A 17,646-nucleotide genomic window follows, 5' to 3' on the forward strand; every position below is an offset into this window, starting at 1 on the left:
TCCTCCTATGCAATCGCTATCGTAATTCTACTCGTACTCGTCAATTTCGTATCGCCCCATCTCTCTCTGGGTAGAGCACCACTCTTCACTTGCGAGTCCCTTCTCTTTCTTTCTAACCAAAGCCACGGGGTCCTTGCACCAATCGCAAGCATAATCACAAGGGGGGTCCTCTTCATCGCCAAAGTATCTGGCAATCAGCTTGTGCCTGCACTTATCAGTGGCTTCGCAGTAGTTGACTAGTGCCTGGAGACTCTTTGCCCGACCCATCATTTGCGCTTGTTGGCCAGCAACGCTTGCCCCCTTGGTCGGCTGCCGTGCATGATCTCGCGCCATCAAGCTAGCAGCACGATCTCGATCTTCGCGACCATAGTAAAGCATGCAGACACTTGCTTTGCCATCTCGACCTGCCCGGCCTGCCTCCTGGTAGAAGCCCTCAAACGACTTTGGGATCTGCCAGTGAATAACGAACCGTACATTCTCTTTGTCGATACCCATGCCAAAGGCAGTTGTGGCAACAATGATGTCGTAGCCTTCCTTGTTCGCCACCCACCCCGAAAGCGCATCTGCTCGATCTTGGTGGGGAAGGCCGGCATGATAAGGCCTGGCTCCAATTCCATCAGCGCGAAGGCGCGCAGCCAGAGATTCGCAATCCTTTCGGTAGAGGGTGTAAATGATGCCCGGGACGTTATCTGTCCTTTGGTTTTGACTCGCAAGTTGACTCGCTCGTTCTGGGTTCGCAACACGGCGGGAATGTGCTGCTTTGATCCAGGAAAGGAAGTCTAGATAATGATCTTCTTCGTCAGACTTGAAGCGGATCTCGTAGTGAAGGTTTGGCCGGCTGGTCGTCATTCTAAATAGTTTCAGCTTCGACGAATCCAGACCTAGTGTGCTGATAATGTCGTCCCGAACACGGGCAGTAGCCGTAGCCGTGAGGCATATAACAGGCACTTTTGGGAACTCGGTCTTGAAGAACGAAAGCGATTGAAAGGAAGGTCGGAAGTCGTGACCCCATTCGGAGATACAATGAGCTTCATCAATAGCGATGCGTGCCAGCTCCCGTTGCGAGTGGATGATCCGGAGTATTTTCCGGAAGGAATCAAGCTGGCAGTATTCCGGGGTGACATAGAGAAGTCTGGTCAGAGGATGACCACATCGAAGGTCTTCTATGATCTTAGCTCTCGCAGATGGTGTCGTTGTGCTGTTAATAGTTTCAACACGGACATTTGCTTTGCGCATGGAAGCCACCTGATTATTCTACCCGCCGTAAATTAGAATGATCACTCGTGTGCGAAGAAGACGAACCATCAAAGCTAGTAGTGGAGAGATGACAATCGTGACTTTCAAAATCAGCTGTACTTGATTACACATAAAGGAGGGTACGTACTGCCAAAATCCACAATAGCAGGCAGTTGATAGCATAGACTCTTCCCGAATGATGTTGCAGCCTGGAGAAATACATCCTCTCCTTCTAGGGTAGCCGAGATGACTTCGCGCTGAAGAGGTCTAAGGATATGTGTGAGGAAAGTTCTGAGCTAATATAATTGTAGATAACTGACCTGAATGCACATTTCCCAAAGACTCGGCGGAGAGTGAAGTCAATGTCATAGTGGTGCTTTCTCTTGCTCGGCATTATGATGGGAGACAGGGGTTGAAGGTGCTCAGATGGTCAGCCTCTGAGCGTGCGATATCAGTGTTAGTTAAGATCGCGGAAGGAAGTTTCAGTATGCGAAAGGGCATTCATCATGAGTTCAGATGAAGCAGAAGAGAAGGTTGGTACTGTAATGAAAGCGGCATATTTCGCAGTAGAACAGGGCGTTGACGCGGTGTTGTCGCACAGGAAGCACGGAGGTACGGTATGCGCTCTCACGTGATAGGAACGAGCCAATCAGCTCAGCCATACCAAGGTATCGATAAGCGCTTCAGAGGACGCTAACATGCTCGGTTTGCCCACCGCATTCTCTTCCTCAATCCTATCTCCAGTATCATGTCTCAGAGTTCCCCAGAGCTACCGTTGGAATCGAGAGGTTTTCGCCTGCAGGACTTAACATCTATTCCTCCCAAAGAACGACAAGCCCTCGTTCAAAGGGTGTCAAAAATTGAACGCAAGAGTTTTCCCTCCAGCGAAGCTTTCGACTTTGACACCGAGCTTAAAAAAAAGAACATTAACCTGATTCTGGCCCTGAAAGAACTCAATGGAAATGATGATCTGCAATTGGTTGGGTATCTGGTTTATATTCGCATGAAGAGGTTGGCTCTGCTCCACAAAATTTGCGTCGTCGAGCACGAGAGGAGGAAAGGCATCGGCAAAAGTCTTATACATTCCCTAGTACTCCGCCTTAAGAAAGGGGGCTGTCGAAGTATTCATTTATGGGTTGATGAAGGCCGCGACCAAGCCCGCGCCTTGTACAAGTCTTTCGAATTCCAACAGATGGACCGATGTGCCGACTATTATGGGCCTGGGCGGACTGGTTTGAGGATGCAGCTAATAATCGAAAATTGAGTGTAATGTTTCCTAGGTTAGAAGGTGGCTGATTTCCATCATCCCTTGCTGGAGTACCCTTTCCTTGTCCACATACGTTCCCATTCCATACCCTCTTTAATAGAAATATAAGGCTGAGAACTTCGAAGCGACGGGTTAGGGGCGTGATCGCAAATTCCAATATTCCGGTCAAAAGGATGGCATTATTATGCGAAGGAAAGTCTTCAGTCATCTCCATTAAAGCGGCATCCGACCCTCTCTAACGGCTATAATGGCGGCACGATAGGTTAGACAATTTCCAGACTCAACTATCTATTGTTGGCGAAGTTACTGACTTTGATTTGTAAGGGAAGTGTAGAGTGGCCCGCGGATTTTATCTTCTGTGATGTCGTTCTATGATGTCGCTGCTGCCTCAAGTGAGCTTCCTCTGCACTCTCAATTCCCACTAGTTGCGCGAGTTTGAGAACAATTCACTTTTGACATCACTCCAACAACTTCCGAGCCCGATTCGAACCAGCTACAATATTTAATCGCTCGAAATCTGCCATGCCTGTCTGTCTATAGCAGAACAGGACGCTTTAAGGACACCCGGTGCTGGCGATGATAGGGCAATTACTTTACAATTAAGTGCCTAGCGAAGCGGTGGAAAATATGGAATCAAAACTGGTGGTCGCTGACACTCTTGCTCCGACATCGAATGGAAATCTGTCCAGCAGCTTTCGAGTGTGGGTCAATTGTCGGAACCGAAAACGATAATCGTTCTGCATGTAAAATCCTTTCGATGTCAAATCCGCCCCGGATACCTTTCTTACCACGCAACTTTATCTGATCAACATGCCATTCCCTACTTGGTTTAGCCTCGATACGTCGTCATTACACTTTTGCAGAGACTGCCCCCCTCTGATTTCCTCAACGCAGTCCTATAAGACCCCCTTTTTTCATAGGATACTCTAGACTATGCGGTAACCACGAAATCCTTTAATCTTGTAGTCAGTAACTGCTCGTACCTGATGGAACCCCTAGAACAGTCAGTACCCTTGGATAAAGGCGACTATGGAACATTTCCGACCTTCGAAACAAAATAGTCCTCCATAATGCTCCCTATCAGGGAAGGCGGGCCAAGATATACTCTTATTATCAAAGGCAAAGCTAAAGCTGTCAACCCCTCTCGGCCACCTAAGCATCCCAAAAATGCAGTAGTTCAACAAAAGTTTCGTTCAACTCACCATTCGCGTTTCGAGTCTTGCACCACCGCTCGATGAAGAACACAATAACACTCTCAATCCCGGCTTTGATCTCGTCGGCAGTCCCACCGATCTCGCCATTTCCGCTCGCAATCCCGCTAATCTACCACTAACCAGCATGGGGGATACTAATCTCGCATGCAATCTTCTGCATACCTCTACCTCGACACGTTAAACTTGCCACTTTCTCTTACCGATCCAAGCAAACCCCAAATAGAAACCAAAAGATGCTAGCATTAACAAGAGTCTTCCATAGAAGGTGCCGCAGCTTCTCTTCTCCTCCGCAACAAGTCTGGAAATTTTGTCAATTATGCACTGCATGAAGATCCGACGATAGAAGAACTGCAATCAAGCTCTATTAGTGTACGTACATCGAATGGAAGTAGCACCTCGCCTACCCACTGATTAAACCCAACTCAACTGTGTTGCATCGCGAAAGTCACGAAGGAGCACTGCCATGAGACACACTAATCCTACGTCCAGTCTTCCGGATGAGATTGGGCTGGGATTAAGCTTAATAGGTGGAAGCTTGGGAAGAGGAGAGGAGACTCCTGGAGCAGAGAACTCAAGAACAGGGAGCGAACGTCGCTTTGTGTGCTCGACGATGAGGATTAAAGGGAGCCCAGACCGATTGCGGATAGTTGAAGGAAAGGGGAGAGGGCCGGTCAGTGTCCAAGTGGAAGGAAATGGAAAGGCAAAGAAGATGTGGGGGAGTTTGAAGACCGTCATGGGTGGGAACGATTTGAGGGGAGGGATAGAGCGAGAGGGACTGAATCTTTCCTGTAGACAGAATAAATAATGGGTATTTGATGCAACTCTGGAAGGGTTTTGCATATGCCCTTGTGAATAATACAGTTTCTAGAGCGAGTCAGAGAGAGTTTGTGATGGTCTGGTCACCTTTACATTGATTTTGAAGGAATTAGCACATATATCAAGTATTTCTCCACAGTGAAAGCATCTTCTGAGCATTCATTTTAGCGCATACGACAGACATGACCAAACCAGATTTGGATAAGACTAATAATTTCTTAGGAAAAACCCTCCCTCTCCTAGTGGATTTGTAGGATAGCTCTACTTTCATCTGGTAAGGAAGGGGGTGCTGCACGTGACACGCGGAGGTCCGCAAGCATGCCGCCGAAATTCCATCGCCATCGCGAAACATCCAACAAACGCACCATCCCCGCAATTCCATCCACCACGACCGATCCTCGCCATCTCCTTTTACCCATTCGAGCCAAAATACCGTCGCGATGGCGTCCGGACGGGATGTGCGCGACATGCTCGGACTGCCTGCCGCTGGCGATGGTCAGAAAATGGCGGTTCAGAAGCGACCGAAACCTGCAGCTGCTGTGAGGAAAATACGTACGTCGCTGCGGAAGGAGAGTGAGAGTGAGATAATGGATATAGCTGACGCATGTGTTCTGATTAGAGGGCGTTGCTCGAGAAGTCGTCGCTCTGTATGGTGAACGGCCTCCTCCGGTTGCGGTTTACGAAGAGAAAAAGACGTATAGGGCGAAGAGACAGAGTACTGGGCCCGCTAAGAAATGGTATATAGTATGGTATCTTCCGGGCCTTGTGTAGTAAGCTCATGATACTGTGAATAGGATACAGCAGCCCTTCATGAACCAAGCCCGCAATGATGGTCTTGTGCTCAAGCACTGGCGGCGCAAACCCACGGCTACTCAATCAGGTCTCACAAACGGCGAAGACACGGCAATGGAGGATGTAGAGGCTGCTGAACCGCCCTTAGAGACAAACTACGACTTCGCCAAGTTCAACGTTGGAATCGATATCCCCGTTTTCACAGACGAAGAGTACGACGTTCATCTGCGCAGCGACGACTGGAGTAGAGAGGAGACCGACTATCTCCTCGACATGGTGAAAGAACATTACTACCGCTGGGCCGTGATCTGGGACCGCTACGACTACAACCCCTCTACGAAACTCGAACCCTTCTCCCGAGACGCGCTCCACGGTGACCCAAACCAAGCCCTCGCAACCCTCCCCTTCGCCCCATCCCGAACCCGCTCCGTCGAAGATCTCAAAGCGCGCTTCTACGACATATCCGCCAAACTCATGAAACTCCGGATTCCAGAGGTGCAGATGGACGCTTCGCAATACGCACGCTACGAGATCCTAACAAAGTTCGACCCACTCCTCGAACGCAACCGCAAAACGCTCGCTGCGGCCCTCATGAACCGGTCCATGGACGAAGTCAAAGAAGAAGAATTCCTACTCGCTGAACTCCAACGGATAAACATGGCCGCCAACCGGCTCGACGCCGAGCGCGAAGAACTGCGATCACGTCTCGAGGCCCCGATACCCAACCAACAGATCGCGGCCGGGCTCGCATCATTCCAGTCCTCAGCCGCGCTAGCGCAGCTGTTTCAGCAGCTGTTTCAGCAAGATAGGAGTAAGAAACGCGCATCTGGTACTGCTGGTGGTCCTGGAAGACTTAGCTTATCGGGTGCGGATATTATAGGTACACCGACGGCGGCGCAGCATGCACAGATGAATGCCGCTGCGAATCGGAGACAGAGCTTAGCGCAGCAACCGCCGCCGACGCCGATCCGTCAGTTGAGTCCCCAGGCTGAGTATAGATTTAATGTGTCCACGCATGACCGATTGACGTCGGGCGTTACGTTTGGCGCGGATAAGTTGCTTAAGATGCGACAGGCCAAGTCGAATGTCCAGACGCAGAAAATTGGTACTGCGTTGGCGCAGTTGGGGATTCCGGATATCATTCCTATTCCGACAAGTCGCTTGGGTGAGGTGTTTGAGGCCTTGGTTAGTAAAGTCGGGAAGCTTCTTGATGTCCGCAAAGTGCGTGAGAAAGAAGAGGGCGAATGTCGAATTCTGGAAGCTATGAAAGAGCGCAGAGCGAACGAGGCTCATGGTCATGCAGGACATAATGGAGAAAATGGAGACGCGAATACAGGTGATGGTAGGGGTGGGACGCCTGCTACTTCAACCACCAACCATCGTGAAATCCAAGATTCACAGGAGCGGGATGAAGACGCTGAAGCTGAAGCTGACGCCGACGAGGATGGTGACGTGGATGCGGATGCTGATGACGACGATGTCGATGCGGAAGGCGAGGAGGATGAGGATGCAGAGGGTGAGGACATCGACATCGATTCTCAAGCTCCGTCGCAGTCGGCACGACATACAAGCGAAGCCATGAGCACAAGAGTCATATCTCAGGGACATAAGAGAAGTGCGAGCGTGTTCAGTCAGACCAGTAATAAGAGTTCGAAGAGAGCGAGAAAGTGAGGAAGATAACTTGGCTACGCCAGGCAAGCGATGCTATGGAATTTAGTGGGATGGATGTGGATATAGGGTTGAGGAGGGTTAGGAACTGTATTCTGTTTTGCATAGCGTCGGCGTTTTCATCCATTTCCAGATATCCATCCCTTCAACAATAACAGTGCCTTCTGTCCATCTGCCTATCTACCAATTCATCCATCACCCCCAGAGACGTGTGAAGGAATCAATCAATCAACGTACAACTAACTCTCTCACAATCACAATCACAATCACCACCACACACAACACTCACAAATCAATATGAATACTTTTACTCATCCATTCTCTATCACCAACCACCCCTAAAGTCTACTTAAAAACTCGAAGCATCAACAAAAGAGATCCAAAGATTCCAACACCACAGCCAAAGCCGAGTGGATCATTCCTCCCCCAAAACAAAGCCCAGAGCTCTTTGACAAAGAGAGTAAGAGTAAGAGTGCTGTTGAGAAAAAGAATAAAAGAGAGAGACATGTAAGAAGTGTCCAACCGATCCCAGACTCCCAAATGCTTCCAATATTTCATGTGTGTAGTGTAGTGTGCGCTCTTACTCGATTTAATTTCAGGATAGGACAGGACTGGACAGAAAGGACCGACTCCGGAGCTGATCGCAAAAGCGGATAGAACGAAGGCATCCCAATCGACAGGAAAGAGAAGTGAGAAAAAGGTAGCTCATTCTCATGAATTACTGACATCCTCAAAAGAAAGGGAAAGACAAGACTAGGAAAAAAACACAGATTTTTAATCCCGTCTATTGATCATTACAAACTACCTATACAGGGAGAAACATTTGTCCGAGGCTATGAAATACGGGCTTCGCTCAGGAACACCTGGATGCAGAGAGAAAGAGAACAACATGAAAGGGAAGACGCGCTGCACCGACGCCCAGAGGGGTGCAAGAACTGCATTAGGCATTACCGCCACCACAACACAAGATGTTCATGAGTTTCTTTACAAAACCCGGTTTCTCAGGCTCCGACCTCCGCGGTTGCACCGCATTTGTCTGAGCCGGTGTTGCTCGTAGTGAGTTTAGGTTCTGCTGGCTGTGTTGGAATTGTGCTTGAGTAGATCCCTCTGGAGGTGCTAGCTCCCCCATGCTCTTCCTCTTGACTGCGTCTGGATGGTACTTTGCTTGATTCATGCCCCCTGGGCTTCTTCCAGGCATGCCCCGGGTCGCTCCTGGCTTCGTTGGCGGTAGTTCTGCGTCGAGCCGTCTTGGGTCGATTGGGAGTTGGGTTTTATGTTGCCTTATCTGCTGGCCATGGAGATTGACGGCTGTTGAAGAGTTTTGGTTGATATTGGCGTGGTGGAGGTGGGCAGCCGAAGGGTGCGCTTTCATGGCCTCCCAACCCTTTCCGTTGTTCAGCTTCATCCAGTCATACTCGCCATCCTCAACTTCGCCAGTGCTCTTGAGAGCCTGGGTGAAGAGTTCACGGAGGTAATCATAGTCTGGGGTGTCCTCAAAGCCGAGGTTTCGGACGTAGCTGAGGTACTTGTTAAATTCCTCTGTGTTATATTAGTACAGGTCTCTCACGGGCAACAATGAGATACGCACCAGGGAAATTGTCACACAGATCCTTGATAGCGGTGGTTTGCTTCTTCTCTCCAATCTTCTCATACTTCTGCTTGTTGGTAGCAGCCTTCAGTCCCTGCCAGGGAAGGCCGCCTCGCAGGAAGTACATGAAGACGTGGCCCAGGGCTTCCAGGTCGTCTCGCCGTGACTGCTCCCGTCCAAGATGTGTATTAATACTCATATATCGTGCTGTGCCCGAAAGCGACTTGCGTTCCCTGTATGGGATGTGCTGCTTGGTCTTTGGATCACGATACTGCTTTGCCATGCCAAAGTCAACAACATGGATGACATTAGCCGACTTGGAGCCAGGCCGGCCGATAAGGAAGTTATCTGGCTTGATATCTCGGTAGATCAGGTTCTTTTCGTGGATTGTTTGCACTCGTGAAAGCTGTGGGTGCGTTAATTATTGGCTGCTGCACTAGGTGTGGCTGTACTTACCATCTGCTTTGCGACCATTACCACTGTCTTGATGGAGAACTTTCGGTTACAGTGGTCGAACAGGTCTTCCAGACTAGGTCCGAGTAGATCAATAACCAAGATGTTGTGCAGGCCTTCCTGGCCAAAGTAGTAGACATTGGGGATGCCAGCTGTAACAAAGTCAGTCAAAGTGCGGTTGGATGAATGAATAGCTGGAGAGGACGTGGCTGAATGAGATAACGTGGGGACATGGCCTTCACGAAAGACCCAAATGGACAGACAGGCAAGGGCCAATGGACGAAATAATGGAGTACAGGGCAAGAGGGGGTAATGCCATGCCATGACGGTCCCGCTCTGCCTCAGTCTCGTCCTTGGTCTGCCTGTGCCATCTGGACTTCACCGTGTGGAGCCCTCGTCGTCGCTGGTCATGGCCAAGGGGGACACCACGGAGGCCGCATAGGAAAGAAAGAGAAGCGAACTCACGGCAGCCAACCAGTATCTTGTAGGTGCGGTACTCATCGCGCAATTGCGGAGCGTCGCTCTTCCGGGGCTCGAACTTGATGGCGACCTGCTGCTGGTTCAACAGATTGGTGCCCTCGAAGATGACACCAAAGGAGCCCTCGCCAATCTTCTTTCCGACGCGATAGTGGACGCCTACGACGTTTGACGACGTCGTGCCTGTAGCCATGGCGAGTGTATGCGAGTGTTGGTGCAGCAGGGCGATAGCAGGTGCACGGAGAGGAGCGAGGAGGAGAAGGCCGCAGCCGTCTCCGCAGGCGCGTCAGGGGCTATGCAGGGCGGCGGGTGCGTCCGCAGGCGTGCGAGCAGCGCAGTTGAGGACGGCGGAGGAAGAATTGCAGTGTAGATCTGGCGTGGGAGAAAAATGATGGCGATGGAGGTGGGAAGAGAGTAGATGGAGGTCGGTTGGGGATGGCTGCTCTTGGGGCGGTTGAACGCTTTTGGGAAGGGGCGATGGCGGCTGGGTGTACGCCAAGCCACGGGCACGGGCACAGACGCAAAAACAGCGACAGCGACAGGTGCCATGTCAATGCCCCCCGGCCGTCTTATTAAAGAGCACGCTGCATGGCAGTCCAGCCCATCTCCGAGCCTCGTCTAATAATCGTCGAATACGACGTCCAACAATTCACGGCTGCATGTCCTGTCTCTCTCCCCCCCAAGGAATGAAACAACTCCCACGTGATCCACAGTCGCAGCAGCGTCACGTAGCATCGCGCTTTCGTCCCAAGGCGCATTCGATCCTGGACTGCTCGCCCTCGCTGGTGCGACAGTGCGGCTTCTTGCTCTGCTCTTGGCGAACCGCTCGCTCGCTCTGATTGCAAGTCCTCGCGGAGCTTAGTACCATGCCTTCTGAAATTCATGCTCGGGTAATAAACGGCTTTGTCGTGGCTCAGAGTCCAGACAGGCAACGCGCTTCAGCCACTTCCCCCGGCTCGTCGAGAGTCAAGCTTTGCCCAAATAACGAATCATCGGCCGTCCTGATCTCCGCACCAACTCCCAATGCCATTCACTGCCACCTGAGCTATTGTTACACATGTACACTAGATCTGGCCGCCCACAAGCGGGCGCCATGAGCAGGCCCTAAATCCTTGCTCGCAATAAACAAAAGGAACCATAGGGAGACGACACACTTGATGCTTGTGTTTTGGATAACGCCATGCCTGATGCTTGTCCGATGCAGACCACCCTATCAAATTCCCATAAACCAACCTGTCCATCTCAGTGGCCTTCCCATCTTTCTTTTTTACTTCTTTTTTACTCCTCCTCCATCTCCACATCTTGGTCCACGCTCCGTTCGTCGTCACCCTCGAATGCTTCCGATGCAGACATCTCTGCAACTAGAGACTCCGGGTCTAGCTCCTCTGCCTCAACGCTCGAATCATCCTCTTCGCTCTCCATGACAGCCGTCTCCTGCTTTTCTGCTTCTAAAATTTCTTTCGCAGCCTCTACTGTCGCCTCGAACCATTCGTCCAACCGGTCCTTCTCTATGTTGGCTTGCAAGATCTCGTCGTCCGCTAGATTGTCGTTGATGATTGGGTTGCGGAGATCCTCAGATCCGAACCTGATACACAACTCCCCATTGGTGCAACCCGCGCCGAGGGCCCCGCCGACCGATGTGGGCCATACGACTCTGAACATTGGGCTGGCTTCTGCAAACCTCGTTAGAGTCATCTCCGCTCAAAGAGATTCAAGTGAACTTACCGACTAGCTTTAGGAGCTGTTTGCAGGTCCATCCAGCAGTAGTATGAGCGAGAAAGTGTTGCAATTGATCGTCCGACATGTCCTTAGAATTGTTGATCTGCGCCCAGTCGTCCTTAATGTAGATCCGCTTCCAGATAATCCTCAGCGTGCTCTCGCGAGTTGTCTTGTCCATGTTGTTCCAGGAGAGTGCGAGAGCTTTTAACGCGAAGGCGAACTCGTTCGACTGTACGACACTCGTGGCCTCGACCGTCTCATCGTATGTCATCAGTGTCAAGACATCAACTAGCAGCGCAGGCTCCATCACCCGGTTGTTGATCAGATTTTCAAAGCCCTGTCGAAGAAGCTGTTGGTGAGCGGGCCTCTCTGTGAGTCGGCCCTGCGCAAATTCGTCCATAAGCAACTGTAGTGCGGAATCGTCGTCTAAAGCTCCCGAAATGATCGGATTCAACCGTTCGTACACACTGTCCTGAATTTTCATGTATTCCAATTGCTCGTCCGCCCTCACAATCATTAGTTTTGTCGGGTCCACGGTTATCAGATCTTCGTCTTGCTCTTCAGTTAGGTCCTCTCTCGGGCTCACCTCCGGATGTGGCGATTCAGAGGCTGGCGTCTCTTGCTGTTGAGCCAGGTAGGCTAACTTGGACATCGATAGCTCAACCTTTTTGCACCAGACGTTCGATTCTTGTTTCTTTCCAACTCTGAACAGGGCGGCGCCGGCGCCCTTGTAGTCTTTCTCACCGAGTACATCATTGATCCAGGTAAGCTTGGACCGAGACGGTTCTGCCCGCAAAAACTTCGTGAGGGCAGGCTGGTTGAGGCACTCTTTCATGAAAAGTCGTGCAGACCTGTGCTCCGCAATATACCTCGAATAGAATGCGTCTGCCCACTCATCGCCATATGCATCGAAATACCGGAGAATTCGATCCCGGATCCGGTTAAGCTTGACCTGGCATTCTGCTTCCTCCATCTTGCTTGTAGTAGTTGCTTTGTGCTCTAACAAAAACTTCTGTTCATCCCATATCAGGCGGGCAAGGGTGGGCATGTCGCGATAGTTTTCGGCCAGGTTCATGCCTTCGGTAACCAAACCAATCTCCAAGAGACCATATATGTGCACCGGGCGAATATTTGCGTCATACTCTTCCTTCACCTTCCTGCCGGTATCCCTCTTTCTCTCATCGCTTTGTTCCGAAAGCCATTGGAAGCGTTCAATGTGGATCTGAAAACCAAGCCTGACCATCCGAGGGTTATCCTTGGCAATCTTCATGGCTTGGTCTTCTCGGGTGCCATTCTCGAAACTTTCAAGCGCAACACCGCGTCCAACATCGACGAGACTACGAGTGGAATTCACAAGGTTGTGAGTTGAGGTCCAAAACTGTGGTAGGAGGTCGTAGCCTTTGCCAGGTTTGAGGATGCCATCTACGAGCGAGTCGGGTTCTAGGCCGTAGAGCTCAATGTTTTCTTCTCGAAATTTAAATGCTGTTTCCAACGCAGTGAGTATGACATCGTCTGCTTCGCTAAGCCTCTGCATGAGTGCCGGGCGTTCTTTGGATCCATCAAGGTAGAACATGCGCAATGTCTGCCATGCCCATGGAAGAATGATTTCGAGATTATGGATATCCTTTAAGAAGAACTGCCGTACTGGATCCGCCTCGTCTAGTTCCGGTCGAATTTTGGTCTTGTAACGCTCGTGTAAGTTCCTCACAAGGTCGGGCATAAGTGGTTTCTCTGGGTAGGCATCTGGATTCTTCTCTTGATCCCGAAGTCTTGCCTCGTACGTTCTCCACAGCTGGTGAGCTGCCGCAAGCCGCTCCGCATTCCACAACAAATGCCAGGTTATCTTGAAGGACACCGGAGGGTAGTCCGATCGAAGGTGTGTAATAAGGTTTCGAAGGTAGTCGCTCCGTTTAGTCATTTGCTCATCCATGGAGACAGTTGACTTCTCAAGGTATTCGAATGATGACATCAGAATTCCGGTACTAATTTCCTCAGCAGCCTTTTCCACCTCTTCCTGTCCGAAATTGTACCTTGACCTAATAGAGAAATCTATGACGTTATCAGGAACGGTGCTAAAGAAAGTGGCCTGTTCTATTTTGCTTCGAGCCGTGACTTTGCGCCTATTGACATCCTCGTCATTAGTTGCTGGTGGTAGAGCGCTGACTTGGAGAATGCCATAGCCCTGGACGAATATCAGAACGCTTGACTGTCTGTCTTTCTTCACACTGCATTCAAGTGCATGCCCAGAGAAGCACGCATGGCGGTCCTGGCGGAAATAGATGGTGTCTTGGAAGGGCAGCGAGGGTCGCCCGGAGTCCGACAAAAGCTGTGCATCAGGGCTCTCCTCTGGCTCCGTAACAGAAGCAACAACAATGGCGTGAGGAAGCTGTACAAGCGCGGTATGACCAGGGTGGGGAAGTAGAAGCGTCCCGGTGGGTTCCTTGGCAAGCTGTGTCTCTTGAAGGACTCGGATGGGAATCGCCCTGGTAACCATGCCAGTACTCTCGGACAGGTCTACTTCCAGGAGGGAATAATCCAAAGAGTTGCGCCCAGATAGTGCAACAAGCACCAATAAGCTAACAACTCCATGATCCTTCGGCGGATTCAGAATAGCGAAGTCCAAAATTTGAGCTTCGTGTTGTCCGCGCATGTCCGGTGCAGTCCCGGGTTGGACCGCGGCAAGAATCTCGGCATATGCGTCAATTTCCTTCTTGAATGCCTGTTGCCCGGTCCAGCTCAAGTCCCAGAAACGAAACATGCCGTTCTTCGTTGCTGCAATGACCTCCATTTGGCCTTTGGACGGGGATGGGCGGGCTTTGACTGAGGCGATAGCTTTTCGAATAGCGCCTCCGAGGAGGCCCTTGAAGTTGAAGAAGCTTCCGCTTGAGCTTGACGGAGTATGAAGAACATTCACAGTAATGTTCGGTCGACCCTGTGAGTCCCGCAAGGTTAATTGTGCAAGCCTGCCGCTGCTAAAGATGAGAATGTAGCCGGCATGTTCGATATCCACAAGCCCGGTGATAACCTCTCCCGAATACAGCTTGCCCACAGAACCATCGACGCCTTGGTGGCGTTGAGGAAAATGGCTGCGGGCCTCGGCGCTATCAACATTTTCCCAGAATGTAATCTTCCCACTGGAAGGAGCAAGCGCAAGAACCCCAAACTCGTTTGTTGGGCCATTGCGCACAATAGCGCCGAGAGGGAGAGGATCGGAAGGCTTCAACCCGAAGGGCAGGGGAAGAGTGAGGGTTTTCGTCGGACCGTTGGGTGCCGTGTAATCCCAGGCAAGTGCGTGAGTTGACGTCAACGCGAGCGCAAAGCCAGCGGAAGGGAGTGCAAAGGCTTGGAAGGGAACTGGGATAGTCAGCTACAATTACACTAGGCGTTAGGGATGCTGGGACAGTTGTGACGTACTAGAGCCATTGGAGAGCTGTAACGGAAAGCTAGGCAGCTTCTTGACACTGTAGTTCTCATTTTTGGCCTGCCAAAAGCATCACTGTTAGCGACCAGTCGTCCAGTATGGAGTTGAAACGAACGCACCAGCAAGAGAGAAGAATCATCCTTGAGCCCGCGCTTGGTTGGCGGTTTCCGGTCGCGGACAGGCATGTCGACAAGCACGAGAGAGCCGTCAACTTCGCCGTGGCTAGCGTGACCGTTCATTAACGCGCTACCATTTCCATTGGTGTGCGCGTCTATGGGCGAGGCGAACGAGTCGTCGGACAACTTGCTACGTTTGCGGTGAGGCTGTTGTCGGCCGCTGTCCGAGTCTTTGCGCTGGCGACGACGGGGGTTGCGCAAGGAGCTGCGTGCGCTCTGGACGGTTGCCTCAGGTGAAAACATGACCGCGGGCGAGTTGGGGGGTGCGGCGCGATAGAGCGCGCGTGATGGTTGTGAAAGCTCCCCCGGTGGTGATGGTGTTTGGCTGCCAGCGAAGTGGAATGTCTGTTTTCGTTCACAGCTTGGTTGCTCTGACAGGGGTCCCTCGATTGCTTGGCACGGAGTTAAAGGCGGCCCTGCAATTCACCACTAGACTTTCACCACCGCACGTGTCCAGTGATTTTGGGCCAACTTGATTGTTTCACCCTGTTTCTTTCTCTTTATTCAGCAACCGGGTTGGATCAATCAAGCTTAGCCTTCCCACACGCTGCAGACTGCGCATGTGCCGCGAACAAAAGAGTCGCTCCTTTCACTCGATCTCTATGCTCGCCTTGTTTTGTAACAAAAGATGTCAATATGACAAAGCCAACAAAAGAGAATACGTAGGACAAAGGTAGTGCTTCCAAACTCTTGACGGTTTCTGATCCTCTAAGCGGTTACATTCTACGTCAACACGCCAGATGTCCTCATCTCATAATCCTCAGACTCCCAGCCTGTTGTTGCAGAGTGTCTATATCAAGAGTATGGAGTACCAGTATAGAAGACGAGCGTTGTCCCTTCCCTAATCCTTAACGTAAGAAAGGTTCTAGATGGTAGAGAGGTTCTTATGAGTATCTAATAGCCTACCTACTCTCCTCTAATGGCGAAATATTTTACTGTCTAGTCCTCAAAACTACGATGTTCTAGTCCACGGAGCACCCGCCTCGTTTGCTTGGCATAGTCGACAAAACGTCCCCTTTCGAATCTGAACCGCCGTGGCGCTCCCCATCTTCAGCTGTAGTACGGGTCGGGCTCTGGTCAAAGGCGCTGGAGATCTCGACTCGATTGGAGCTCGCGCCCAGAGAGATTCGCGCAGCCCGATTGGGAAAGGACCGAGACTTGCTAGCTATACTTGAGGCTGCCCCGACCCAAGCTATTTCTCACACAGCAATGATTTTTCTGAGACCAACACCAACTCTTCCATCAGCAGCTTCACGATGCTACAGATACGGAAGGCTGCTAAGGTGTAGGGACATATTCAGCATGCACTTAGGGCATATTCCTATCTTAATGTGGGTTAGCATCTCGATCCAGCCTCACAAAAACGGATTCCGCATGGCTAGCCGCTATTATACCTGGGTCTGAAGCCTCTTTTGCGTTTTACCCTTTGCTAAACATTAGACAAGAGCCTCTAGTATGAAGACTTTCGAAAAGCTACCTGCTACCAAGATAAATACTAGGTCCACATGATCGGTATTATATTGTCTGGCATTCTCGTCTCTGTATGTAGACCTCTCTTCCTCGTCAGTTCTTCCTAGATCTGTTCTCATCCGAAACTGGCTGTCAACTCGCACTCCTGTAATAAATTTAACATTGCGTCCTTTCTCAACGCCTATTCAGGTCCTTCACTCATTCATAATGAGTTCTTGCTCCTTCTTTCTTCTTCTCTTCTCTTCTTCTTGGCCGCTGCAGTAATTGCTACTGTTTCTCTAGACGGAACCTGTGGTGGAAATCGTGTTTTCACTTGCTCAGGTTCCAATAAGCAAGGCGCTCTTCGTCTACTGCACGTTGATACATACGACGGACTTATGCTCAGCCTGCTTGAGAGCATTAATTTGTATCCTTTTGTCTCCCCTCCCTATTCTAGCAAGGTGACTCAAAGATCAAATTGTCCCTGTTAATGTCCCATGGTAGGTAGGAACTTACTCTACGTGGTTGACCCACGAGCTCTTAGCTTTCGGCAATTGTTGCTCCTAACACGGATATTACGGAAAGACTGTTACTTACTACCAGATTAGCTGCAAGAAGTCCTTTAAATCATGGTGTTCAACGACGAAGCCAATTGCTAAGGACGCTCAATGTGGCTCCGAGTTTAGAACCCTTGCAGAGGTTTCGTGTACGGAAACTGTTGTATCTAGTACGTTCATGAACTAACGCTTTCATTTTGTATACTGGCTGAACAAGGCACGGCTTTTGTGGAAAGATGGTTAGGAATTATTTGATCTGTTATTTTTACCTATATCTAGTTTACTCCGTCGAAATCCATATACCACAGGAAAAATTTATCGGTCTGACTTTGGTTCATGTAAGGGAACAGCATCAAGTTCCATTCAAAGCTAGCCAACCACCACTCAAGGTAGCACCACACTGTCAGCATCAACTAAACTCACCGTCGTCCCGCTCTACCGTTCTCTACACTCCCCGTGTCAAAGAAGGGTCGCTGTGGGGAGATTTCGGGAGCATTCGCATGGGAAGTAAGTGGGTCAATTGCTTCAGCAAATGGCCTTCATCTGGCTCTACTATAGGTTGGCATCACACTACGCATTTTTCAAACTTTTTTTTTACTAGCGACCCCAAAGTTATCGTGGACCTGACATGTGCCAAAAAGAATATGGCGTGTGCAACCCTGTCTCTCCATCTATCAGTTTTATCAACCTTGCTCCTCTACAAATGACTCATCGAGCATATGCTTGCATCATCCAGTTTGCCTTCTCTAGCCCCGTCATGCTCCACCAACTTCATCTCCAACGGTGATTTGAAGCCCGGCAACCTGGGTCCCT

General features: G+C 50.5%; 6 protein-coding genes across 6 annotated transcripts; 2 read left to right on the forward strand and 4 right to left on the reverse strand.

Annotated features, from left to right (window-relative positions):
* Window positions 1-27: 27 nt before the first annotated feature.
* BDR25DRAFT_267789 (ATP-dependent DNA helicase) lies at window positions 28-1,630 on the reverse strand (the record flags this gene model as incomplete). Its single annotated transcript, XM_033687072.1, has 4 exons — window positions 28-1,254; window positions 1,303-1,337; window positions 1,385-1,503; window positions 1,557-1,630. The coding sequence occupies 4 exons, from the start codon at window positions 1,628-1,630 to the stop codon at window positions 28-30; spliced, it is 1,455 nt and encodes a 484-aa protein (XP_033543854.1).
* Window positions 1,631-1,962: 332 nt separating this feature from the next.
* BDR25DRAFT_305825 (uncharacterized protein) lies at window positions 1,963-2,527 on the forward strand. The gene has a single exon (XM_033690494.1). It carries the CDS (start codon window positions 1,985-1,987, stop codon window positions 2,498-2,500), a length of 516 nt encoding a protein of 171 aa, XP_033543855.1. The 5' UTR covers window positions 1,963-1,984; the 3' UTR covers window positions 2,501-2,527.
* Window positions 2,528-3,352: 825 nt separating this feature from the next.
* On the reverse strand, window positions 3,353-4,692 carry BDR25DRAFT_359068 (uncharacterized protein; the record flags this gene model as incomplete). Its single annotated transcript, XM_033696039.1, has 8 exons — window positions 3,353-3,379; window positions 3,436-3,498; window positions 3,549-3,646; window positions 3,706-3,826; window positions 3,901-4,038; window positions 4,095-4,138; window positions 4,167-4,581; window positions 4,621-4,692. 8 exons carry the CDS (start codon window positions 4,690-4,692, stop codon window positions 3,353-3,355), a joined length of 978 nt encoding a protein of 325 aa, XP_033543856.1.
* A 212-nt stretch (window positions 4,693-4,904) lies between these two features.
* Window positions 4,905-7,067, forward strand: BDR25DRAFT_292760 (uncharacterized protein). Its single transcript, XM_033688680.1, has 3 exons — window positions 4,905-5,085; window positions 5,153-5,270; window positions 5,328-7,067. The coding sequence occupies exons 1-3, from the start codon at window positions 4,974-4,976 to the stop codon at window positions 6,994-6,996; spliced, it is 1,899 nt and encodes a 632-aa protein (XP_033543857.1). The 5' UTR covers window positions 4,905-4,973; the 3' UTR covers window positions 6,997-7,067.
* A 760-nt stretch (window positions 7,068-7,827) lies between these two features.
* Window positions 7,828-9,581, reverse strand: BDR25DRAFT_72371 (casein kinase-like protein I). Its single transcript, XM_033698956.1, has 3 exons — window positions 9,038-9,581; window positions 8,582-8,987; window positions 7,828-8,532 (listed from the first exon to the last, which is right to left on the reverse strand). The coding sequence occupies exons 1-3, from the start codon at window positions 9,356-9,358 to the stop codon at window positions 7,934-7,936; spliced, it is 1,326 nt and encodes a 441-aa protein (XP_033543858.1). The 5' UTR covers window positions 9,359-9,581; the 3' UTR covers window positions 7,828-7,933.
* A 1,208-nt stretch (window positions 9,582-10,789) lies between these two features.
* Window positions 10,790-15,070, reverse strand: BDR25DRAFT_317245 (uncharacterized protein; the record flags this gene model as incomplete). Its single annotated transcript, XM_033691660.1, has 4 exons — window positions 10,790-11,184; window positions 11,237-14,584; window positions 14,645-14,711; window positions 14,771-15,070. The coding sequence occupies 4 exons, from the start codon at window positions 15,068-15,070 to the stop codon at window positions 10,790-10,792; spliced, it is 4,110 nt and encodes a 1,369-aa protein (XP_033543859.1).
* Window positions 15,071-17,646: the final 2,576 nt, after the last annotated feature.

This window comes from Lindgomyces ingoldianus, assembly GCF_010093535.1.
Source record: "Lindgomyces ingoldianus strain ATCC 200398 unplaced genomic scaffold BDR25scaffold_31, whole genome shotgun sequence".
In the NCBI taxonomy this organism is placed as follows: domain Eukaryota; kingdom Fungi; phylum Ascomycota; class Dothideomycetes; order Pleosporales; family Lindgomycetaceae; genus Lindgomyces; species Lindgomyces ingoldianus.

Coding starts and splice junctions, on each gene's coding strand:
- BDR25DRAFT_305825 (XM_033690494.1), top strand. CDS start 1,985: ATGTCTCAGAGTTCCCCAGAGCTACCGTTGGAATCGAGAGGTTTTCGC.
- BDR25DRAFT_292760 (XM_033688680.1), top strand. CDS start 4,974: ATGGCGTCCGGACGGGATGTGCGCGACATGCTCGGACTGCCTGCCGCT. Junction 5,086..5,152: donor AGCTGCTGTGAGGAAAATAC/GTACGTCGCTGC, acceptor TGTTCTGATTAG/AGGGCGTTGCTCGAGAAGTC. Junction 5,271..5,327: donor ACTGGGCCCGCTAAGAAATG/GTATATAGTATG, acceptor TACTGTGAATAG/GATACAGCAGCCCTTCATGA.
- BDR25DRAFT_72371 (XM_033698956.1), bottom strand. CDS start 9,358: ATGGCATGGCATTACCCCCTCTTGCCCTGTACTCCATTATTTCGTCCA. Junction 8,988..9,037: donor TAATGGTCGCAAAGCAGATG/GTAAGTACAGCC, acceptor ACGCACCCACAG/CTTTCACGAGTGCAAACAAT. Junction 8,533..8,581: donor TCTGTGTGACAATTTCCCTG/GTGCGTATCTCA, acceptor AATATAACACAG/AGGAATTTAACAAGTACCTC.